This window comes from Cardiocondyla obscurior, linkage group LG01 (genome assembly GCF_019399895.1).
Source record: "Cardiocondyla obscurior isolate alpha-2009 linkage group LG01, Cobs3.1, whole genome shotgun sequence".
Lineage (NCBI taxonomy): Eukaryota > Metazoa > Arthropoda > Insecta > Hymenoptera > Formicidae > Cardiocondyla > Cardiocondyla obscurior.
In genome coordinates, this window is record NC_091864.1 from 7,850,668 (window position 1) to 7,875,439 (window position 24,772).

At 36.5% G+C, this 24,772-nt stretch overlaps 5 protein-coding genes across 6 annotated transcripts in view; 4 read left to right on the plus strand and 1 right to left on the minus strand.

The window, feature by feature from the left end:
- The first annotated feature begins 67 nt into the window (after nucleotides 1–67).
- On the plus strand, nucleotides 68–1,881 carry LOC139113930 (corrinoid adenosyltransferase MMAB). 2 transcript variants are annotated; one of them, XM_070675388.1, is made up of 3 exons: nucleotides 68–388; nucleotides 529–898; nucleotides 988–1,881. In XM_070675388.1, the coding sequence occupies exons 1-3, from the start codon at nucleotides 228–230 to the stop codon at nucleotides 1,213–1,215; spliced, it is 759 nt and encodes a 252-aa protein (XP_070531489.1). In that variant the 5' UTR covers nucleotides 68–227; the 3' UTR covers nucleotides 1,216–1,881. The 2 variants fall into 2 exon arrangements, with proteins under 2 accessions (XP_070531489.1, XP_070531499.1); XM_070675398.1 differs by having other exon boundaries at nucleotides 68–376.
- Nucleotides 1,531–2,809, minus strand: Sbds (SBDS ribosome maturation factor). The gene is made up of 2 exons (XM_070675377.1): nucleotides 2,532–2,809; nucleotides 1,531–2,336 (listed from the first exon to the last, which is right to left on the minus strand). The coding sequence occupies exons 1-2, from the start codon at nucleotides 2,660–2,662 to the stop codon at nucleotides 1,706–1,708; spliced, it is 762 nt and encodes a 253-aa protein (XP_070531478.1). The 5' UTR covers nucleotides 2,663–2,809; the 3' UTR covers nucleotides 1,531–1,705.
- Nucleotides 2,810–2,972: 163 nt separating this feature from the next.
- On the plus strand, nucleotides 2,973–7,858 carry Lds (transcription termination factor lodestar). Its single transcript, XM_070665872.1, has 12 exons — nucleotides 2,973–3,346; nucleotides 3,897–4,078; nucleotides 4,192–4,434; nucleotides 4,522–4,676; nucleotides 4,746–5,232; nucleotides 5,329–5,475; nucleotides 5,654–5,871; nucleotides 6,000–6,501; nucleotides 6,583–6,920; nucleotides 6,993–7,163; nucleotides 7,234–7,433; nucleotides 7,501–7,858. The coding sequence occupies exons 1-12, from the start codon at nucleotides 3,177–3,179 to the stop codon at nucleotides 7,646–7,648; spliced, it is 2,961 nt and encodes a 986-aa protein (XP_070521973.1). The 5' UTR covers nucleotides 2,973–3,176; the 3' UTR covers nucleotides 7,649–7,858.
- A 132-nt stretch (nucleotides 7,859–7,990) lies between these two features.
- Nucleotides 7,991–10,276, plus strand: Myd88 (myeloid differentiation primary response protein MyD88). Its single transcript, XM_070665901.1, has 8 exons — nucleotides 7,991–8,107; nucleotides 8,222–8,435; nucleotides 8,540–8,736; nucleotides 8,845–8,937; nucleotides 9,031–9,158; nucleotides 9,239–9,407; nucleotides 9,491–9,650; nucleotides 9,745–10,276. Exons 2-8 carry the CDS (start codon nucleotides 8,320–8,322, stop codon nucleotides 10,163–10,165), a joined length of 1,284 nt encoding a protein of 427 aa, XP_070522002.1. The 5' UTR covers nucleotides 7,991–8,107; nucleotides 8,222–8,319; the 3' UTR covers nucleotides 10,166–10,276.
- Nucleotides 10,277–11,132: 856 nt separating this feature from the next.
- LOC139108044 (neuronal calcium sensor 2) overlaps nucleotides 11,133–24,772 on the plus strand; it is a 92,218-nt gene continuing 78,578 nt past the window's right edge. The window contains exon 1 of the mRNA XM_070666051.1: nucleotides 11,133–11,879. The gene's annotated coding sequence lies outside the window, so the exon portion shown is untranslated. The remainder of the gene's footprint in view (nucleotides 11,880–24,772) is intronic.

Sequence of the window (24,772 nt, forward strand, 5' to 3'; positions counted from 1 at the left end):
GATGAGTTTTTTTTTTATGTTTTTCGTCTAATCACGGGACACGTGCGGAAGCCGCAAAGTCGTAAGTGTTATGACAGACTGACGATAATTTTTATTTTCTCTTTTCCGCTCGGTTCCTCGTTAGACTTGTTTACACATGCTTGGGGCTCGTCTTACACTCGGGGACACATCTACAATCTACCCTCGCACACGCGTCGGCGTTACTGGTGAGAACTGCATCGCGCTGCATGCTGCACGTGAATTCGTGCATCGACGTTAAATTAAGATCTCCCGGCGAATTGCGAACGATACGCGATATGGAGCTGGTCAGAGGCATGTGGAGGAAGCCCGCGATCATATACAAGAGTGCGGTGCAGTGTATACTCGTGAGGCAGAAGTACGTGTCGAGGTAACCCAACATAGACTCAAAAGTGCACCACGCGGAATAAAGTAACGCGACGACGGCTCGGTGCACTCGTCTGCGTTATACGGGGAAAAATTATCAGGTAATGAACAATTATTGGTTTATTAACAACGACATCCTTGCAGCGGCACCACGACGTCAAACGTGGCCGAGGTGGCTGTGTTCTCGCGAGACGGCGACTCCGGGCTGACGATCACGGACGCCGGGGACACGAAGCCGAAGGACGACATGATCTTCAACGCTCTAGGCGTGACCGACGAGCTGTCATCCTACATAGGCCTGGCGAGGGAGTTTGCCTGCGACGGAAAGGTCGAGCACCCCTACGTCGACAAGCTCAAGAGGGTGCAGATGATACTGTTCGACCTAAACCACGCTATATCTAAGTCTGTGCCTGGAAAGACCAAGTCCTTCGAAAGCAAGCACACCAAAGACCTGGAGGAGTGGATTCTCGAGTACGCGAATCAGCTCCCGCCACCCGAAGATTACATCATTCCAGTAATTAAACATTATGATAATTTTATACGGATGCGAACATAAGCTACGAGCTCGATTAACGCTAATTCTATTTTATATTTTGAAACTAGGGCGGTGGGAAAGCCTGCGCTTCTCTGCACGTAGCGCGAACGGTATGCAGACGTGCCGAAAGGAGTATCACGACGTTAGTGCGAGATGGTGCTTTAGACAAAGAAGCGCAAACGTATTTAAATAGATTGTCAGACTTTCTTCTAACGGTGTCGCGCATCGCGGCGAAATGTGATCAGCGCACGGAAAATATTTATATTCCACGAGCGGAAGTGACAGAGGAGAAGTGAAGGGACTAATTTATAAATTTTTGTAGCTTCTGCTTTTTTCACGTTGATAAATATAAAAAAAAGTACACGTATAGGATAATTAAAGATTCTAATACAGTTGCCATTATTTATGAAATGTTGATCTACATACTTGACGTTCATCAAGTAATAGAAATACTTTGAGATATGTATCATTGCATATCTAAAACTGTAATTTTTAGATAGAAAATTAGTTCCACGTAAAGAGTAATTATTAATTGCGATGTTAATAAGAAATGTGTCGTAGATACATTTTCGTAGAAGACAGAAGTAGCGTCGTGAGAAAAAAAGCTGGTGTACGACATCGTGTAGATAATTTACTTAAATGAAACTTGTAAATACAAATTTCTTTATTAACCCTAATTAAGATGTAACAAAGTTCTCAACGTATACTTAAAATATAAATATGGATAATAAATATGGACCTATCCAATGAACAACAATTCCTAAAAAACGTAACGGCATTTGCAACTTATGTTAAGAGTTCTTCTCCCTCAGCTACTTCGTTTAAATTAACTAATTCAAATAAAGCAGTGCCTTTTGTTTCCGAACGTATCAATTCGTCTATTCCTCTATACTGACCCGGATCGATTAAGCAAATTATGGTTAAGGATCCATTATCCCATTCCTCAGTTTCCAACTTTGTTACCAATTTAACCAGTTTATCCTTCAATTTTTTAGCCTCTTTCTCTGGAATGACGATTCTAAACCTCATTTGAACGCGTTCCAAGGGCATCACTTCCTTTAATTGCGCGATTACGTCTAGTGCTTGCTGCTTAGCATTTCGATTAGGTTTAACAGAAAAATGTATTTCGTCCTTCATGGCATTTTCAATCATAGTAACTGGATACGGACGCTTGGTCTCTGGATTTATGCATTTGCCAGCGACCGTCGTGGCAATGTCCTTAAACATGGATTCTAGTGCCAGATGTCTTTCTTTGTCGGAAACTTGAAGCTCGCCTTTAGCGAGGATCTGCTTGCAGATTTCAGTTTGGTCCTCGGTCTCGAAAGCTTTCACGAGATCTTCTTTCTTCGCCACCTGACCTTTGGACACGTTGGTGAATATTGTATGCGTCTGTAATACCTCATCGATATCTTTTTCTCTGAAATATATTTTGAATGTAATAACGAATGAAAGAAACTGTAATACAGACCAGCTTATACGCATTATTCTTAAAAGAAATTTATTAAATAATAAATTAAATAAGCCGCACGACGTGGTTTCAGCTTCAAATGAGAAAGAACTGCGAATTAGATTAAAAAAAAACAGAAACATCGCGGCGTCAAAGAAAACTTACGACTTATTTCTCCAAGACATCACTTTGTTTTTGTAACACGCAATTTCGAATCGCTTGCCAGCCTTCTTCATACGAACGACGGCCACGTTCGTCAACCTTATTTGATTCGTCGGCGTAAATATCTTCGACATTTTCGCAGCTCGCGGTTAAACAACGAAATTCACATTCGAGCGATCTTGTGCGTAGAAACCGTCGACGAACGCTCGGGAATTCTTTTTCCGGAAATGTTTACCAATGTTTACAGTGGACAAGTTCGTGCTTTTAGCATGGTCTGTTCGCTGGCGCCGCTATGCGCGCGTAATTGCAAATAATGAACTAGCAGCGATGGCCGCGGGCTAGGAACTTTGCGGTACAAATTTGTAACTAAATTTTTATTTAAAAAAAAATTATATTTCGTCGTTGGCAATAGTTTTGAAATTCAGGTAGTTTGCACGCAGTTTCGCATTTACCGTTCACGTCAGTTCACGTTTGGGTTTGTATTGTGTAGATATCGGGATCTCGTGGATCACTTGGTCCTCTGCTCGAGTGCTCGAGTGCTCTGCTCGAGACGTCCACGAAGCTACAGGGAGCGAGGAAGGTAAAGGAAGGGCTACTTGTGTTCGTTTAATTACCGTTTATCCACCGTAAATAATACTGTGAGAAGAAATGGATGAGAGCTATACGCGATGGCGTGATTCCGCGGCCTACCGAGTCGGAAACACGTCCATTATTATCTCCGACAGCGACGAGGACGTCGTTGACAATTCGAGATCGAGTGACACACAAAACGTCATCGATGAGAGCCACGAGGATGATACCGAAGCCACTCCGAAAATGTAAATATTTTACTACCTTAGATGATATTCTGATAACTGAAAGTACCTCCTAAACGATGATCAGCTGTCGATTTTGAATAAAGTTAGCGTCGAAAATATACATTGATTTAAATTATATTGTTTAAATCATACGTTGATTAAAATTATTATACAGTGCACACGCATTTTTTTTATCATTGATCTCTGTTTGACTTTATCTAGAGTCCCATTTAAATTATAAATTTAACGGCTAGTTTTATGTAAGAAAAAAAAATGCATGTGCACTGTATAATAATTTTAATCAACGTATGATATAAACAATATAATTTAAATTAATGTATATTTTCAACGCTAACTTTATTCAAAATCGATAGCTGATAAATATTTTTTAATTATTTTATATATATATATAATAATAATTAAAAAATATTTATATATATACATATAAAAAGGAAGCCGTTTTGTGAAACATGATTAATTATCCCTGAATTTTTCTTTTTAAATATTTATCTTATTTTTAAGTAAAATTATTTATTTATATTTTTGCATAATAGAATTAATTAATTTACAGGAATAAAGTTATAATCAGTGATGATGATGATGATAATGATACTCCAATTTTAGTTAATAGAAATAAGAAAAAATATAATGAACTAAATTTTACTGACAGTTATGATGATTCTTATGACCGTGAAGATGATGACAGTAATGAAAATAGTAACAATGAAGAATACCACTCATCTAGTGATTCAGGTAAAGACTGTTTTGCAAATAAAGATTTATAACATTCTATATTTCAGATATGTATGGATTAAATGATGTTAATAAATTAATTTTACTACATTATTTTTTATATATTTATATAGATTCTGCCGCTTCACATTCATTAATTAAACTCAAGGGTAAAAAGAGAAAGGATATCACTCATGATAATACTAGAGAAGATATAAAAGAATCAAGACTTAATTCTTCTAGTGATTCTTTTACTAATATGCATTTTCCTAACACTGATAATTCAAATGGACAAAATAAAAGTGACTACAATAAAGTGGACATGGAAAATAAAACAAATCATGATGTACCTGTTACTATCGAGCTCGGATCTTCAGGTATAATTATATCAAGTATACATTTTATATTAGGATTAATAAACATTTTTACACGGGCTAATATTATTTATATACTATTTTCTACAGATTCCAATTCTGGACGAAACAGTGATTCTGAATATGCAAGGTCTTTTGCTGAACAAGAAGTCGGTGTTAAAGATATGAATCCATTGCGAGCTCAAGAAAGAGCAATTACAGTTTGCAAATTAAACATGCTGAAAAATGAAACTGCCCAGATGAAGGTAAATATAAGATTACTATTTTTTTTTTTTTTTTTTATAAACGTATTAAATATGACATTATATTTTTAGCTACTGCTAGCTGAAGGAAACCTTGAAGCGTTACCTGATAAAGGACAAAAACTACAAGAATGCATACGACAACAGGAAGAAGAAATCAGAGTATTGACACATAAATTAGAAAATATTCCTTCAACGTCTTCTAATAATCGAGAAAGTGATAGATTAAGATCGCATTTCGAAGAAGCATCAGGGTCAGTTGAAGACGACTCATATGCATATAATCCGTATTTGGATATCGACGGTATATCAATAAAACCTACCACATCTCCCGAGTTACGTGAATTGGGCAAAAAAGCACAAGCGACAAGGGATATGGAACTTGCTTTGACGGTTGATCGATTACAAGATTTACATGGATCACTAGTAGCACGCCCGTCAGAGACTGAAAAAGCAGAAGATCCAAGAGGATTAAAAGTATCGTTAATGCCGCATCAACAACATGCCCTTGCATGGCTTTTGTGGAGAGAACAGCAAAAACCACCCGGTGGCATTTTAGGTAAATAGCGATTTATAATTAGCACTAAATTTAATAATAGTTTATTTTACATTATTGTTGATTAATAATTTTTTTTCGAATTATTTTGGATTGCAGCTGATGACATGGGCTTAGGTAAAACACTGACTATGATAGCTTTGATTATAAAAACGCTTGACCAAAAAGATTTTGAATATGACAAAAGTGATAAAGATGACAGTGATGATGATGATGATGAATGGAGGAACAGGAATAAATCGCTTCGTATGTTAACAATTTATAAAATTTAATAGAAACAAATTTTTTATTTTTTACATTCTTAAAAAATAGCTTTCTTTAATTTTAAAATATTTATATTATAATATTAGCATTAATTATATTACTCGTACATAAATATATTTAATATAATAAATCTGTTTCTAAACGCGATTGTAATCTACAGGCTCTAAGGGTGGTACATTAGTGGTATGTCCAGCGTCCCTATTATCGCAATGGGAAGGCGAAGTACGGAATAGATGCAAACGTGGTTTATTATCTATTGAAGTATATCATGGTAATAATCGACAGACTGTCCCAAAGAGATTGGCAAAAAACGATATGGTTATTACAACGTACAATATATTATCTCGTGAACATAAAACCAACTCTACATTATTTAAGGTATAATAAAATTTACAAATAATTTTTTAATAATCAATAAATAATTAGAAATTAATTTGATACAATACACGCCTATCTATCCCGAACTTTTAATTTGAACGCAAATTGTAATCTTTTTTTTTCTCCAGATTAAATGGAAACGATGTATACTGGATGAAGCTCATGTGGTAAGAAATCATAAAAGTCAAGCTTCTGAAGCGGTTTGTGCATTGCTCGCGAGTAAACGATGGGCCCTCACCGGCACGCCTATTCAAAATAAGGAATTAGATTTGTATTCTATTTTGAAATATCTTAAATGCTCACCATTCAATGATTTACGCGTGTGGAAGCGATGGGTAGACAATAAGAATGCTGCCGGTCATCAAAGATTGGCAACGCTTATGAAGGCGTTGATGTTGCGAAGAACTAAACAAGAATTGATGGCAAAAGGCGAAATAGAAAATTTACCCGACAAGTCTATCGAAGAGGTGATAGTAAATCTTGATCGTCAAGAACAATTGGTGTACGAGAAAATTTTAATTTATTCCCGTACTTTATTTGCACAATTCTTAGCTCAACGCGCGGAAAAACAACACGCGTTCGATTTGTATAGTGGAAAGTACGATAAACCTGCCTATCTTTCGAACCCAAGTAAGATCTGAAACAACTTGTAAGATTTTATGTGTGCGATCGTGTATCGATATTTATTTTAACGTTATTTGTTTTTCCAAGATAAAGAAACTCAGTTCACAAAAGCGCAAAACAAATTGCTGGCGATGCACGCCGATGTAAAGGCACACGAGATTTTGGTACTTCTTTTGCGATTACGTCAAATATGTTGCCATCCAGCATTGATTCATGCAATGCTGGATCGGGAAGATGTACAACAATGCGGTATAATGGATACGGATACGAATAACGAGGATGCTGATTTATTATCTCGAGTGAATAGAATATCACTTAATGCACTCAGTAACGTGGAGGATGACATTGGTGTTGATCAAAGAGTAACTGGAAATCTACTCACTGCCGAAAATCCAGTGTTTGATAATGATCGTACTAGTTCTAAGGTAACGATAGTTAAATTAAATAACTTGGAAAATTTTACTAATATATAATTAATGTAATATTCTATGATTTAGATGAAAGTTCTGCTTAATACAGTCAAAGAAATTTTAGAAAAAGGTAACGACAAAATTATTATTGTTTCACAATGGGCAAATCTACTGGATGTAATAGGATTACGTCTCTCAACGATAAAAGGTGCTACATTTAGCAAGCTTACAGGAAGTGTTGCCATCAAAGATCGACATGTACGGACATCAAATTATATATACTCTCATTAAGTTTTATTGTTATAAAAATTAATTTTTTTTTTTTTAGAATGTAATAGAAGCTTTTAATAGTAAAAATTGCGGCCCGAGAATCCTATTGCTGTCGCTTACGGCTGGTGGCGTGGGATTAAATTTAGTCGGGGGTAATCATTTGTTGTTATTTGACATTCATTGGAATCCACAGTTAGAGTCACAGGCACAAGATAGGATTTACCGTTTTGGTCAAGCAAAGAATGTCTATATCTACAAGTTAGTATATTGCATTTAATTTTCATGCGTGTACGTTCTTTAGTTTATTTTAATTTTTATGTTTCAGATTTATTTGTGTTAATACCATAGAAGAACGTATTAAAGCGTTACAAGAACGTAAACTTGAAATAGCGAAAAATGTATTAAGTGGCGACAAGAGTAACACAGCCATGAAGCTTACGCTCAACGATCTCAAATCGCTATTTGGCTTCTAATTAATCTGTTTTATTAATTTTTAATAGAAAGTTATAGACTAAAACTTGTTTTATTTAATAATAATTATATGTTTTATTTAAATGTATTTAAAATGTTCTCTGTTCTGAAGAATATTTTTTATAAAGTTTATTTTAGTATCAGATTTAATTAATAAATTAAAATATAAGATGTAATAATTTTTCAGTTTATTAAACGATAACTAATATTAACTTTTTAAGCGTTAATTTTTTTTCCTATAATTTAATTTAATAATATTCTAATCGGTATGTAACGAGTACAAATTAGAAAAGTAAAAGTCATTTGAAATCATCCCCTCTTTTCTTGGGAACTTGCAAAAACTTACGAGAGAAAAATCATATCATAACCTATAAGGAATGTGATGAAAATTATGGAAGTCTTTTGAGCGAGCAAGTCCCAAAATTTGTAAGCCGCAGTGAGTCGCAGTTCAATATCACTCGGTATGTATAATAATTACGTGCACAAGTAATTACCAAAAAAATTGTGACAAAAGCAAACAGGTAGAAGAGATCAATCTTGGTAATAAGTGCAGCTTAAACTAATTTTTGTTACAGTTTCAGTGATAACAAAGTTTCATTGACATATTGGAAAACGAAGTAAGCTGTATTTAGAAACATTCATTTAAATAAGAGTCAAAGAATAAAAGGCCAAGATGACAGCTGACTTGTCAATCGTGCCACTTATTGCTGCTACTATTCAGAGCAGGCAATCTGTTGCAACTATGCTGAATCCTGTGAAGGTTTTACCGAGTGATAATGGCTTGCCAAGGTATATAAGTTTATGGATGCAAATATATATTTTTTATGGTTATTATTTTATAATGGTTATTAATGGTTATTAATTTGGTTATTAATTTATAAACAATTTGCAAGGGACTGGAGAGGTTTGGCTCATTTGTTGGAGTTTAGCTCTGACATCGTGTCACTATTGGGATCAAATTCTGACCCAACAATGCATATGCTGACAATGTTGGAGAAAAATAAAAAAAATATTTCGATAAAGAATTTTCAAGCAATGATGGAAGAAATAGATAGATGGGATATTATAGATGACACTGAAGCCTTATTCCGTATGTAATACCATAAAAAAAAAGGACTTTAATTGATGTTCATAGTTTAAAGAAAATTGTAAGAGGGTATAAAAATATAAAAATTTTTTATAACATTTGTTGATATAGAGAGTGATGCTGAGAGATATTTGGAACAACAGCAAAGAGCACAGGTATCAGCAGAACCGATAGACAAAAGTGATCAAGAAATTCTTACATTAGGTTTGATACAAATACTTAATTGATATTTAAATTTTGATTACTAATTGTATATGACCATATTTATTTATATGTTTTCTTTTAACATTATTTCAGGTGATATTCATAGATTAAAGCAAGGTTTAGAAACGCAATATTATGACGCGTTTCTTCTGTATGCAGAAGAAGATATTGATTTTGCAACTGAGATGGTAGAAAAGCTTGAAAAGCAATTTGATTTGAAGGTATCACCCGTATATAAATTAAAGTTGTGTAATACAATTTTTTTTTTAAAAGGAAAATTAAATTGCATTATTACTTTCAGCTTTGTTTGAAAGATCGGGACTTGATCGCTGGTATAGAATTTCAGCACGAAGCAGTAATGAAATTAATATCCGAACGGTGTAATCGACTGCTCATTATAGTATCGCCAAGTTTTCTGCAAAGTCCAGCAAACAAATTTTTTGTGAATTATACTCAAGCCTTAAGTATTGGTACGTTTTGACATTACATTTCATTTAAACATTTTTGTATGTATGAATTTTAAAGAATATTTTTGTACTTTTTTTCTTTTTAGAAAAGCGACAGAGAAAAATTATACCGTGTATATATAAAAGCTGTCAATTGCCAGATCAATTAAAATATATATATCATTTGGATTATAATCGTAAAGGGTTTTACGATTTTTGGGGCAAATTATGTGATTCTATACAAGCTTCAAATTCTGTTTTCGCGAGGTAATGTAGTTCTCATTTAGTTTGATTTATATGATTTATATAACAGACTGTTTTAAGAAGCAGCATGAAAATTATATAATTATGAATTCCACAGTGGTTCAGTTCGAGTGGGAAACAGCAGCGCGATGCAAGAAAGTACAGAAATAAAGAAAACTTTGCCTGATAAGTATAATGATATATCGCACATTGCCGAAAAGACAAATAACGATTTGAAATACTCGCAACAAAAGAATGAAATTTGTAAAAATGAAATTGACGCAGGCAATGTAGAACTTTTAAATGTGGATAGCAAACAGAATAAGATATCGCAATGGCAAAAAATTACTTTTAATTGGAAAACAAAGCGAACGAAGCAAAGTGACCAGTTAACGACAGAAGCAATTATCCAAAATCTGCCATCAGTAAATAATTTAGACAGCCTAGATCTAACAAACAGCCACGTGTACAAGAATAAGAAGAAGAAGAAAAATTTATTTAGCAAATTTACAAAAAAAAAAAGTTCTGTAAAAGCTTAAACTTTTGCAATTTTTGAAAAAAAACTTGTATATGAAATTGAATGTCATACATTTTAAAGTACAGAATGAGGAAGTAAATTTAAAAAGGTTACCATACGGTCAGTTAAGAAAGATTTTGTATGAGTTTTGCATATTGCCTAGATGATTACAAAGTTAAAAAGTAGTTTAATTCGTTATTGATAAGCGTTATAAATGTTATAATATTTTTTATATAATTATAGACGTAAATGTTATTAGAGTTATTTGCAGGGTTAATTTTTTTTTATATGGATGCATATGTACATAGATACATTTATATGAACACGAAGCAATATGAGATTAATTAATGTTTTATATGCATATTTAGTAATGTATTTTATAATGTATATTTTTATACATACGTAAACACTTTAAAAAAATAAAATTACATTCCAAAAAAAATTTATATTAATTCCATTAATTTAATAAATTAAATATAAATTTTATAAGTGTTTTAAATTCTGTGTTTTGTAACAAAACATTTGTTACACACGATTTATCCAGGAAATTCAACTTATCACCGAGTAATAAAATATTTTCGCATTATTACTATTTGTCGATTACGTAAATAAATCATCCTAACGTGACTCCCTGCTGATTATTACGCGACGTAAGGGACCATTCTCAAACAATACAACAAAATCTATGATACATAAATAATGCTGCGCTGAAAAATAAATTGAATCGAGATCAAGGCTGACCATCGAAGTCGAGTGATCAGGTGAGATTCGGCTCGCGATTTCCGCGAATTTCCGCGTGGCGTCGCCGGCGGACGCGCCTGGTCGGTGGCGGCCGTGGGTGCGTGGGATGGGATTCCAATATGGCAACCGTCGTGTTAGCCGCACAAGTCAGTGTCGCGGAGATGTTTTGAACTTACTGAGCAGGCAATAGCGACGACCGACCGACGTGCGACGCATAGGTTAGTAGGACGACACGTAAACGCGCCGACTGCGGTACGCTGTCGATCGACCGGCGCGCGTCACGGGAGGATTCGCCGCGAGGATCCGCGCGTTTTTCTTCCCCCTTCGCCGTTCGCGCGCGCGATTCCGCGTTGTCGCGCTCTCTCACCGCGGGCCCGTTCCGGTGTCACCGGGACGCCGCCGAGGGCCAGGTCGTGGCCTCGTCGGCCCTTCGTAGGGCCTGCGCTACGTCGCGCCGCATCCGCATTGTGCACGTTTCTCGCGACGAATGTGCGCGTATCTTCCTCTTCGTCTACTCGCGTCGATCGTCTTTCTCTGTCTTTTCCTCGTGCGGCCTTCCCCTCCCTCCCCCCATCCCCGCGCAAACATCGTTTTCGCGTGTCAGGTGTGCGACTTTCGTCGGTGCGTGCGGGTTTTTTTTTCTGTTTTTTCCCCCCCATGGCTGCGTGTGTGTATGCGTCTTCTTCTGGCGTGCCTGTGCGTGGCTGGATGACGCGCGAATGTGCGTATTTGTTTTGGAAATGTCACTCACGTATTCCTCGCTTTCCGCTCTTCCCCCCTGGTTCCCTCCCCCGCGCGCTCTACCTAGTGCGTTTCTCCTGTCATGCCGCGGCGGTCCGTCTGTCAACCGCGTATGTATGTGTGCGTGGGTGCGTGCCTGAGCGTCAAGAAACCTATCCTCCGCTGCTGGTGGTCCACCGTCTTCCGGCTGGTTTCCTGCCCCGTGCATCGCCGAGACGCCGCGTCGACGGGACACCTGGACCTGGCCACGCTCGGTGAGTCTATCACCTGTTTTCTTTCTTTTTTTTTTTTCTCTCTTTTTAATTCTTTTATTCGCCTCTTATGATTTTCGCGCGAAACGTCTCGCGAAGACGGCGGGCCGTCACTGAATAACGAGATAAATTTCTGGTCTCTAATTCAGAGCCAACTGTGCTAACTTACTCGGTGTAATTTAGTTTATTAAGTAATTAACTGCGCGTCAATTTTTCTCCTTTTATGGTCGTTTACTGATATTTATTTTTAAAAAATTTGTAATATTTTTTTATTTTTTTTTTATTGACTCTTCGACAAATTTATAAATCAACTTTTTTATCCAGAAATATTCTAGACGAAATTTTTTGGTGGGATGAAATGTATGAGAGGCGGGAGGGGGAAGGGGGGATTAAAAGAAACTCGTATGGCTTCCTCGTTTTTGACCGCCAAGTCGCTTGAGCGCCTCGACAATTTTCGCGTAGAAATACCTCGGTAGGAATGCCATGGAGATTTGAATATTATTCTACACGTACGGACGAAATTATGAAATCCTATTTCGCAGTTGCGTGGCACGGTCATTAATTCTTTTCCACTCCGACACCGTTGAAATATTGCGGACATTATGCTAAGACGCCGCGGGGAACGTAAGTAATGAACGATTCATTCTGAAGTCGCATAGTATTTTCATTCAGCATTCATATTGGATTCTTCGCCCCGTTCCGCGCGTTATTTCAAATTGTATTGCGTTCGAGTTTAATTCCATTCCTCCGATCTAGGATTCTAATATATTCCGAAGCTTATCGTTTTCTGGTTTCGCCGACGCTACTTTTGCAAATCTCCTTCGACTAATAGGACTCGCTGTTTGTAAGAGATTTAATTAATTATACGATTAATTATATACGAAAATCTTCTGCCAGCCGCTATCGAGTTCTTTCGACGCGAATCGACAGACGGTTAAATTCGAAACCGACATTTCGCTTCAGATATTATTTTGCAAACTATTTATTTTTTATTTTTTTTTTTTATTTGGATTTATGTTATTAGGTGTTGTAAATTGTTACTAATTAATTTATTAACGCACGAAATCGGGTGTAAATATTTTAGATCTGCTGTGCCGCGTTTGTTTATTTTTCTTAATTAATTGAATATTAATGATCGTTATACAATGTTAATCGCACTGATTTACATAAAAGCGAATTAAATACCAGTATGCAAATATATTTATATGCTATCTCAATTTATATATCTTGCGATAATTTTTATAATTTGAAATTGAGCGTAATAAATTATAAACTCCATTAATTAGTTAAATTGCATCTCCGGAAATTGATGAATAAAATTCTGGATGCATGAGGGTTATTAAAAGACAAGAGAAAAAATTTCAAAATTTAGAAAGCAAGTAGTTTAGTAATCATCGAGTTGAATAAAAAATATTCATTCGATACACGTAGAAAAATTAATGTTATGAATAAAAGATATCGTCGGAGTTAATAGTTTCATTTTTTATTTTACATATTAATATCTAACAAATTATTTTGCGCAGATAAAAGTATTATTAAAAAAAATGATTAATAATATCGAGCGCGAAATTGTCGTCTTCGAAATATCCCGCAACGCGAAACGTAAAATATTTTTTAATAAAGTAATTACTTCTCGATGATGTTATTCTGATACCTTCGCGAACGTTAATTAGAGTATTATCCGTTAATTAAATTTTGCATGGCAGACATGCCGCTTTATTTACATCGGCGATAGTTATAACTGCACTTCCGGTTTATCTTGATACGTACGATTTTTTTTTTCTTTTTTTTTTCTCTTATAAAAACAGATATAATTTTATGACGTCCTCGGACGCTACGCGCGTCTCATCTCCCCGCGTTCTATCGCAATCCTTGAACGTGATATCTCACTTTTTTATTTGAAATACGTTGGCGATAGAAAGTCACAGTTATGCGACATGCTTGGAGCTCACAAACGGAATGCGAGATGATTATAACACGTGCGTATTGTGAAAGAATCCTTAATCGCGAGCTCGCAACGCGAAATCGTAAACGCATAATTTGTGCTTAAATTTCACGAGCTCGCAAAACGATTTATATAACCGAACGTAATAAGCAAAATCAGATGCAGTTTAAAAAAACTTGTTTGCGACAACTCGAAATATACGAGAAAAAAATTATTTATCTCGAAAGCAACTCGAAAAATATTTATATATATTTTTTTTTAAATTTTATTTTTTGTTTTAAAATTTATATATTGATCTTTGCTTTAAATTGTAATAAAATTCGTGCTTAAAAAAAAAAGGGGACCGACGATAGATCGGAATAAATTTTTATATAACGCACGTTTAATTAAACATCGCAGTCAACATTGTTTTACTCTGGTAACGAGCGTAAGAGTAGGTCGACTGCAATTCTGGCACGTTATTCTCTCGCGTGTGCATTACAGAGGTTATATGCACAGCTGCTGACTAAATCCGGTTTACTAATAAATCTTGCCAATCGTAAACAAAATAACAGATCCCGACGACTAAAGACTGCGAAAACGTAGAATTTTGCAAGTAACTCACGTCTCGTAATCCGACGACGTATTAAACGAGAACTCTCGTTTCATTATCGCGAATGAATTAATTATCCCTAATAAGGCGGCGAAGAAAAAAAGGAAAAGATAAATTAATTAATAACCGTACTGACCGAATTCTTTCATGAGAAATTTAACAGCGCGAAACTACGCAACAACGAGCTAACAATTTTTTACACTTTATCTGTGTTTGCTCGTCGCGAAGACTATATAATTGCTTACATATTGTTCAAAGATACTGAAGTAAAATTAGAACACGTACGTTTAGTATGTAAGAAGCCGTTTATGAAATTAAAACAAAAAATTTACATAACACTTGCACGAGTTATATTTATTTTAATTTTTTTTTTCTTTTCGTTATATTGCTTTTAATTAATTTCTTTTTAGCTTTATACATTTTTTTTCTTTTGGGATACTTTTCGATAAAGTGTAAATTAAGATTTTCTAAACAAATCATATTTGCAAATTGCTAGCTGCAGATCAAGTGTTTCCCAAACTCGATTTCTTAACATTACTTATTGTTAGATATAAAAATCGTGTGTCGTGTATAGAAAGTGTCTTTATATTATTCTGAAAAATTCAATGCAACGCATTTAATTAATAACAAAAAAAAATCTAGATACGATTCGGTTATTCATCCAGAAAATAATTATCGTAACGAAAGAAAACGGCGTGAATGAAATTTAATTGCAACAAAAGCCGGTGGAGAAAAAAAAAGAATAAAAAAGAAAAGAATGTCGTGATCAAGTTTGAAATGTATAATCTCGCGGACTGTCGTATTACGAGGCAATACCGAATGAACGCGAACTTCGATGAATACTAAAAGAGCGAGCTCGAATTTCTGACAACTTTTTTTATTGCTCTCCTATAATTGTATTCTGTATTTTCCCTCTCGCTGTCGATCGGTTAAAAATGGATTATATTCGACACAAGAGAGCTATTTTTCGCTCGACGTACGAGACATATACGCCTGGCGAGTCCCGGTGTACTATTTTCAAATTGCATTGAATTATTACCGGAATATTAGATTGACCGATACATCTTTTCCGATTCATCTTGTACGCGACTGACGCTGTTGCAAAGGAAAAATGTCTCCGTGGTTTTAACTGTATTCTTCATATGTATATTTAAATAACGAAGAGAAAAGTATTTTTCAACTTTTTTTTTTCCATTTTGAACTCGTAAAATATTAAGTCAAACCTGCACACACGTACTTAAGAATACGCTGAGAACATTAATGCTTAAAATTTACGTTTCAAATACCTAAAAGCATATCGCAATTTTTGCATTTTAATTACTTATGGGCTCGGACGCTTTAGAATTAACAATACGTATCTATCTCTATGCTCGACATTTGCTGCTTTTCATATATCTCTATTTTCTACGCAATTTAATCGGCGACGATAATACTTGATTAAACTCGACGATTCTGCAAACGATTAAAATTTTATTTTTAATGCGGAAATATATCAACGCGGCGGTTAATACGTTAAACAACGATTAGTGCACGCTAACATTATGAAAGTAAATTGTTTTACGTCACAAAAACTGAATACGTCTAACGCCAAGTTATCCTCGTTGCATTAACTTATAAATTAAGACGTCATTGAGCTAAATAAATTGACGATCTCTTCGATCTCTTCGATTAAGCGGAATAATCATTTCATATGCGATCTAAATTATAATACTTAGTACGTTAAAAAAAAGGAAAAAAAAAAGATTTATGCAAAAAGATAATTGAAGTATCGTTCACATCAATTCTTCGTTTGAATTAACTTCTGTTTTTTTTTATATTTTTTATTTTTTCTTTTCAAGAGCAACTTTTTTTCCTCGCGCCATAATCTCGCGGAACGATGGCGTGACAACAATTTTTAATTAGGTCGGGCGAGAAATTCACACCATAATGGATCCTCGCACCTAATCTCAGGCAAACAGTTCCCGGTTCTTCCGTACCGGCGTGCATTGTTATCGCGCTAGCGTTATATCGCGACGGTGCAGCCGGGGAACGCGAATAGGGAATGCAACCGGGAGCGTCACTCATATTTCTTCGGGCCACGATTTATTAAGATCTACCGCTCAGCACGTTTTCCTCGAAGTATCTTTGAGCGTTCGAACCCATAGATCTCTATTTCACCGTGTGTTTCGCCTGCAAGACGCGCGTGAGAAACGTAATGCGCCGCAATAGATTACGCCTTGTCTTTCGCATCTTCGGACTTACCGCGCGACGTTATCGCGAGATACGGATATTTCATTTTTATGCTCTGAACTGACCAAGCCGTGTCAAATTCTGGCTTTATTATACGAGTTTTTAAACAGGTTTTTTTTCCAAGTTTAAAATTTTTATAATAAATAAAAATCAGCAGGAGCGACGTCGTGCTGTTTGGGACGCTCTTATAATAATTATATGATTAAAAATGTAACGAAAGCTTTAAATGACGTTATAACGAGAGAAATATTTTATATAAAATTGCAAAAAAAAAAGAAAGAGAGGAAAACAAATTTTACTTGTAAAGTTATTTGTTTTTAAAACTGTGTTGGCGTGCTTTAGTAAACTCCGTTTCAACGAGACGTGTATCTGACGTGTCTGACATTCACTCGCGAATTATTGCCGCATTGTATCGTCCTCCAGTGCATTCTATTGTATTTGTGCACATCGAGCGTAACTTGACGCACTCTAACATAGTTTAATAAAGTTTGATTGCGATCTGCGTGTCATATGTTGATAATGAAACATTCGTGTAATTAAAATTTGTACAGGTGATTACGTGCCACGTGCTGAGTAAAATAACACGATAGGAGCTCTTTTTTTCAAAGAATATACATATTTAAGTTTTTTTTTCTTTTTGTTTTAATTAAAAACTGGATGTTAATGACAATAATTGCGGTCTACAATATAGTAAAAATATTTATATGACGTGTTATTAAATTTTAATTGATAAAAACCGCTTAATTAATAGCGATCGCGTCGCGAGCTAAAGATATAAAATTTTAAAGGCAGAATTTCCCGATGGGCCATTATTTCAGTTTAATTCCCGACGAGTGTTTTTTAGTTCGGGGTCTCGCAATAAAGGCAGTTAATTAAAAGCACCGCGACAAAGACGGTTATCCTAATCCAATATTATTCTTCCTTTCGCGCGGTTCGCGTCGTTCGCGCTCCGTCAAGGTTCCCAGCGTGTTATATGTATAGCTCGGTGACATCACGGTGATAATCCTTCTTTTTGACGTGACCTTTTTGGTCGAAAGAATTGCCAAAAGAAGCGAAAATTATTTATGCCCCGCTGCCAAATGCAGAATGAAATATGATTCCGACGCCTCGCCGTTCTTTGATGTGATCTCACGCCGGGTTTGGCACCGAAAAATCTGCGACCGCGGTTTAAGCAACCCGGCGGTACAAAACTTCCGTGTAACACGCAAATTGTTCTGTAGTTCTTTTCGGTAAAGTTTTTATTGGACGTATTGATATCATCGCACTTTCTTTCTCTATTTTCGTCCGTTCGTGGCTGAGTTTATTAAGAGATTCTCACGATAATTCTTTTTAAGAACTAGACGACTCTCACAATCGCGTCTTTGTAAAATCTTTCCGTTTAGTTTACTTCAAACGCCAAGAATTAAAATTATATATTTTGTCTTATAACTTAATACTTTACGATTTTTATAATATTACATTTTATAATTTTTATAAACTTGTACAATTTGAGATTAATTTTTAAAATTGTAAACTCATAAAGACTAATGTTTCACTTCTTTAAATCTTTCTCTCTTTCTTTTTTTTCTTACATGTACTCTTTTAGGAATCAATTTAAAAAAAAATAAAAATGTAGAAAAAAAAAAGTTATTGCTCGTTAGATTTGATGGTTCGTTGAATCCGAGTCGCGTTCTCACGCATAAAAAAAAGAAAAAAAAAAGAAAAAACGGTCTTCAATTACAGTCACGAGAGCCGTTGCTGCGACTTTTATATCCCCCGAGGTATTTAGATATTACTGCACTTTTTACGACCCGCGTCCCAACCGTTCGCGGGAATACCCCGGCGTTGCAGCTTTCATCCGGCTAGCGAGATTGCAGAGGCGACGGTAATATGCAAAGACGGTAACGATCCGAGGCGGCGGATATATTGCTCGAGGGGGGGGGGAGGGTTAGCCGGTTACACAATCCCTTCGTTTGAAATCGGTGGATCGGACTATCTTGGCACCGTTCCACCCCTGCGCTTCGATTTCTTGCTTCGATTGTGCTTGCCAAAATTGTGCCGCGGATTAGCGCGTTAGTTGCCAATACGAGAGTGACTACGCCTAGCCGAATGCGCGAGATATCGAACAGCGAACGACTTTCTTTTATTGCCCGTTATCTCTATAAAATAAGATAAAAAAAAGAAAAGAGAAAAAAAAAGAATTTTCCGCGATGCCGATTCGCTCGATTATATCAGCTTGATTCTTACGAATAAAAATTATGAATAAAAATATTTCTTCTCCCCGTTTCCCTTAAAATGCGATAAAAATTTAAAATCGATTAAAAAAAAAATATTTCGTGTAAAATTATGGGAAAATTTATCCGTCGTGAATATTGTTTACCAGACTGTTTGTTATTTTCGCGGAAAATGATTACAGCGTTTCTACGTGGATTATGCAGCGTGATAGCTTATATTTCTCGGTGTATACATATACGAGGCTATCAGCTGTTCACACATCGGCGCCCGGTGATCCCCAGAGTAACGTTTGATCTAATTTTCCTACAAATTTCCTCGCGTCGTAGCGGAATGTAGTCAAAATATTAGCGGTGGTACGAGATACTTTTCCATCTTTGCTGCATTAAATATCGATCCCTCCGACAAACGCGCGCGGTATTTTATACCAATTTAATATTTAGCTAATCGGGGGGGAAAAAAAAATATCGGCCGGCTTTCTTTAGAGATGTCCTATCTCTCGCGTTTGAAGAGTCTGATAGAAAGAAAAACTTTGTTCCTTTCTTTCACACGACTATTGTATCCTCTCGGCGCGAGATAAATCGCGGTATTGATTTTATTGTCAATACTGATCGATGATTAGTCTTTCTTTTTTTTTCTTTTTTTTACGTTATTTGATACGATACGTTCGTCGTTCAGTTATGAATTTAATTCATTAAATACGCTGGGAAATTTTCTTATTCAATTATACCGTAATGTAGACATTTGTTTTTATCGCAAAATATAAATTTATCGCGAAACTATAAAGTTAAATAAAATAAAAATTTGAAAGGAGTAAATCTCAAAAATCGACCTGTAGCAAAATGTCGAATAATTTTAACATTAAAAAAAAAGAAAAAAATATATATATATTGTCTAGCTGATTATTTCACAAATAATTAATTCGAGAATTGATATCGTCTAATTATATCGATTTTATGTCAAATCACGTTGCTTGTGTCACCTCGAAGAGTTATCTCTGTTAATATTAATTTGTTCGTGGTCATCGTCGTTGCAGCTTGTCGGCGAGATATATATATTTTTTTTCTTTTTTTCCCTCCCAGATACGTTAATAGTGATTGCGATTAATGCATTTAAGATATCGATTAAAGAGCTAGTCTACGCGGTGTCAATAATGTAACTTACGTGTCGGCGACACGTCGCGAGGAATACACGTCGAGGAATAAATATACGAGGTAGAAGGTGCGAAAGGAAGACGACTGCGCGGTGAAAAAGTCAAGGCTGTTTTTCGTCACGGATGGTCTGCCGAGGAGATGCTGGAGACCGTGCCGGCGGATAAGAGCGCCCGTTCGTTCTTATTAGCTCAAGAACCAACGCGAATAAGACGGATCCTAACATTCTAATTAAGAAGCCCGTGGCTTTGGACGTTTAATTAATCCCAAACGTATTAAAGTTGGGAAAAAAAAAAAAAAACACTTTTGACGAGCAAGGCCCGTTGGCTGATATAATCTGCATATTATAATATCCTCGACGCCGACTCGTTAACCGGACTATAAATATTGCATATATGTAGAAAAGGTTAAGCGGATGTAAACGAGCGAATTGAAGATTGACAGATGTAATCTGTCTCTCATAGCGGGCGCGACAGCGAAGTAACAATTAGTTGGATTACACATCCGCGTTATTCTAAAACCAGGCTGGCAACGTGGACGATTATTAAACGTCTTACGTAGGACAATTTTCGACGGGGAGGTCAAATTAATTGATCGCGTTAGATTAAATTCTGCCTCTGAAATTCCTTATTTCCTCTGCGTGCGATCGCGGCGTTAAGAGCCGTTCGACACCTTATCAAAGAAAGAACGCAGGGCGTAAAGGGATATTTTTACGATCATTTGTATCCTACGCCTTGACCTTTTCCTCGCGAATGGAAAAGCGATTACGCGCGGCAAGACAAAAGCTTATCCTATGCCTTTCATGCAGATAATGTTAGTCCCTAAATCGTTTCAATTTCTGTTATTGCAAGATTACCAGAATGCTTGCCGCACACACCCTTTATAAATTCTCCCTTGACATTTCGTTTCGTTCTCAGTTTGATCTAACCGCGAGATACACATAGATGCAATCCGCTGCGCAAATAAAAAAAGGTCTCTGGAAATTAAATAATTGGAGAAAAAAGAAAAAAAGAAAAAAAAGTAATTGTACGTTAAATGTATGTATTTTTATTTCGCGCGGAATTTAATGAAATCATATTTCGGATTTTGAAAGTCTTTAATTAAAGAAGAAATTTCTTTTGCGCAGCGAATCTTACGAATATCTTTTAAGATATTGTTTGCTATATCTTTTTAATAAAGTAGGCGATTTCTCACATATAATCGATTATCCGTTTATACACAAGTTTATCTTTACATAACAACCTTGGAGAATGTTTTCAACATGTGACAATGTGTGTAAGGAATATAACGATATATTATTCGCTCTGCTAATATTTTCCGCTTTGGATTTTTTTTCAGTGGATTATTTATCACAATTTTCTCGCTTACTTAATTTACAGTTTATTAGTAATAACTTCAACTGAATTTTCTTTTCTTTTTTTTCTTTTTTTCTCCGACGGAATTTATGTGAAAAATAGACGAAATTCCTATCCAGGCCAAAGTTTAGTCTATTTTACTACAATTTTCGATTTTAGTAGTTAATTAGTCAAGTGTATGACGTTCCAGCGGTTTCACTTTTTATCGCAAAAAGCTCTATCCTCGCGAATTCCGATAAAATCACGAAGTGGAGAAAGGAAAGTCATGTATCTGGCGACGTAGCTTTACGAAAAGCCGGCTTTTTCACCGTAAATGTTTCGAAGACGTATTGATCACCATGAAAATTACTTTCTATAGAAAGTGCAATTAATCTTGGCAACCCACATACAATTTTGCAGATGCGTCGCGGTTTCAGACTTATGTCGTGCAAGCTGCATTCGCTTACGCTTTATAAACGAGCTTCTTTTTTTTGTCTTTTCCTCTTTTTTTTTTTTAATTTTATTTAAGAAAAATGTCCGCGTAAAGAAAATCGTACAACTTCTGCAATAAGTAAACAGTTATAAAACTCGATATTAATTATCTTTCGCGACTTAAAGTATTTCTTATCAAGAAAGTGCTTATATATATTTCGTTCTAATCGGCAACTATCTTATTTACCGAAGATCTTTCGGTTTGCTTCGGAAACGTGGAAGCGGATAATTTAGTTTTATATTAATTTTATATTAATTTTAGTAAAAAAAATTTTTTTTTATATTTGGTATAAAGAATTTTATTTAGCCAAGATAGTTTACAACGTTTCCTAAAACCGTGCAGTTACATGCTCTCTTAATGGAGCTCATTTGAATGCAACTTGCATGTCTATTTTTATCTGATTGCTTAATTCCGTGTTGAACGTGCGCACGGCTTGAGCAAATTTTCTAATCGCGTAATGTATAATAACGCGAAGTAAGCATCGACGAGATCATACTAATCTGGGCTCATATAAAATGCGCTTCGGTTTCTTTTTATACCGATTCTTTATATCAATTTTCGAGATAACCGATCTATGAAAAACAAATTGATAACGACTGCAGCCTTTGAAGGTCGACGCCATTTGTTTAACAAGATATTGTTTAGCAAGATCCATTCACTTGCGTGTAAAAGTGAAAAAAGGAAGAAAAAAAAAGTTCTTTTATTTTTTTTCTAATTAAAGGCGCGTCGTAATTAAATTCAAGATTAACTTTATTAACGCGGTGAAGAGGAAACATAATCTCGAGTGAGATCTAACCTGGTCGGTCACGTGGTCGAAACGAGCGCGGGAATTTTATTAAACGAAGGACGTTTGACGACTCCGCACCTAGCGAACAAATCCCGATGAAGGTCGGGCGGAGTTTGGCGCGGTTTCAATTAAATTAATTGTCGTACGAAACTTATTAATCCGCGATAGGCGAGCCACGCGAGCGAACGTGCGCCGCCGTTAAAGCGATAAACGTTCGCCGGCGACGCTGTTTTAAAGATATAAATTACGGCCGGCGGGGCACGGCGTCGCGGCAAGGGGGCGTAGGGACGACAAATGATAATACTTCACCTTGTACTTCTTCCGTGTATCTATATTCAGCCCATCCGGCCGCTGTGTTCACCGCTATTGATCCATTATGGAACGCGCGCCGTGTGCTGGAGCCTTTACGTGTCGGAGCTAAGGCTAATGGCGCGGGCGCTGGGAGAAAAAGGAAAAAAAAGCAGGGGGGAGAAAGGGGGAGGTGGAGGAAAAAAAAAGGAAAAGTGTCGCTTATCGCGAAGGGCCGGGCTACCCGTTTCGTATCCAGGAAATTTTTTGATCTAGCCGTGCGTGCCTTCGAGATACCGATTCCTAGGCCTGACTTTTCGAGAGACTGGGTAAGTTTCCGCGCGCGCGGGGGAAAAAGAACTTTTTTTTCCATTGATTAAACGTCGGGTTGTCGGGGAACGCCCCGGCATAAAATAGTACATCGGGGTATCTCGAAATGTATCCCGCGACGAAATATCCCGGGACGTTTCCGCGGCGATAAGCGATGAATAATATTATAACGAAAGCCAGCCGCGTTTCGAGGGATGACGTATCGGCTTATTTTACGAGGCTTCCTTTTGATCGGCGAACGTGTCTTTTTTTTTGGCGAGAGGCCTTTTTCTCGAAGGACCCAATTTTCGAGCGAAAACGCGCGGAAACGTCCAAGATATCGGGCTCGATCTCGCTGGGCGAGACGAACGAATCACCTTTTTATACGAGCAAAATACCTTTTTATTTTTTAATTCGCACCGATCTTCGGTGTTATCGCATCGGTATCCTTGCTATTATTTCACCTGCATCGCGTTCGGCGCTGATAAGATGTCAAGGTGGAAATACAACGGCTACTTTGCGTAATTTAATAATCTCGTTAAATCGCGTGAAATAGACGGCGCTTCTATTTTGATCGTCCAAGAATAAATGCACGTCGTGTGTTGCACGGGAGGACCAAGTGTCGTATTTACCACCGCGTTCACCAGCCGACGGGCGCGTTAATATCTTTAATGAAACGTGCAGTAAAAAAAAAAAGAAAAAAAAAAGTGATACAGTTAAATATCAACGTAGCCTGAACTTGCCAAATATCGGAGTGCAATTCGGATTAATTTCGGCCGTAAATCTCGGGTCCACGTCCCGTTACGTTCGTTAATCGCCGGCGGGGATCGTTCCGAGATCTGACCTTAATTTTCCGCGCGTCAGTTATGCAGAAACGGGCCCTCGCCGTCTGTTACGCCCGCGATTGCTGACGTTAACTTGGCGTTTCCGCGTGTGCACACAGTCAACAATAAGCCACGCGTAAAGGATTTACGACGCGCGGGCAAGCCCGAAGTGAAAAAGGCCAGTGTGCGCGCCTCCCATCTAATCTCGTTTGTTTTTCTTTAACGACGCGGCTTTATAAAATTTTATTCCTCCGCCGATCGATACGCCGCGACGCGAACACATGCCTCAATTATTATTATTTTTTTTTTGTTCTTTATTTAACGCGGTGATAATTTAACATTTATGGAGTTTGTAATTGGCACTCGCGGAAGGTCTGTTAAAATTTAACAATATATAAGGGGAAGAGGAAGGAATTTAAAATTGATTCGAAGCACGACGAGTGGCGGCGAAAGTTTGGGTTAAGAAACAGTGTTTTACATCGAGGTTACGTGCTGGCCTAATCACGTGTAATTACGTATTCTGTACTTTAAACTCTTGACCCGCAACCGCGTTGCCTGTTAATCTCACACAAAGCCGCGAATCTTTTTTTTTTTTTTTATATACCGAGGTGTAATAAAAACGTCTGGTACGCCGATAAAAATAAAAAAAAATTGCTCGCCTCGTATTCATTATGTTCATTGATACCGTTCGCGAGAAACACTTTCGTGGTGACCATTCTAATACTTTAATGCC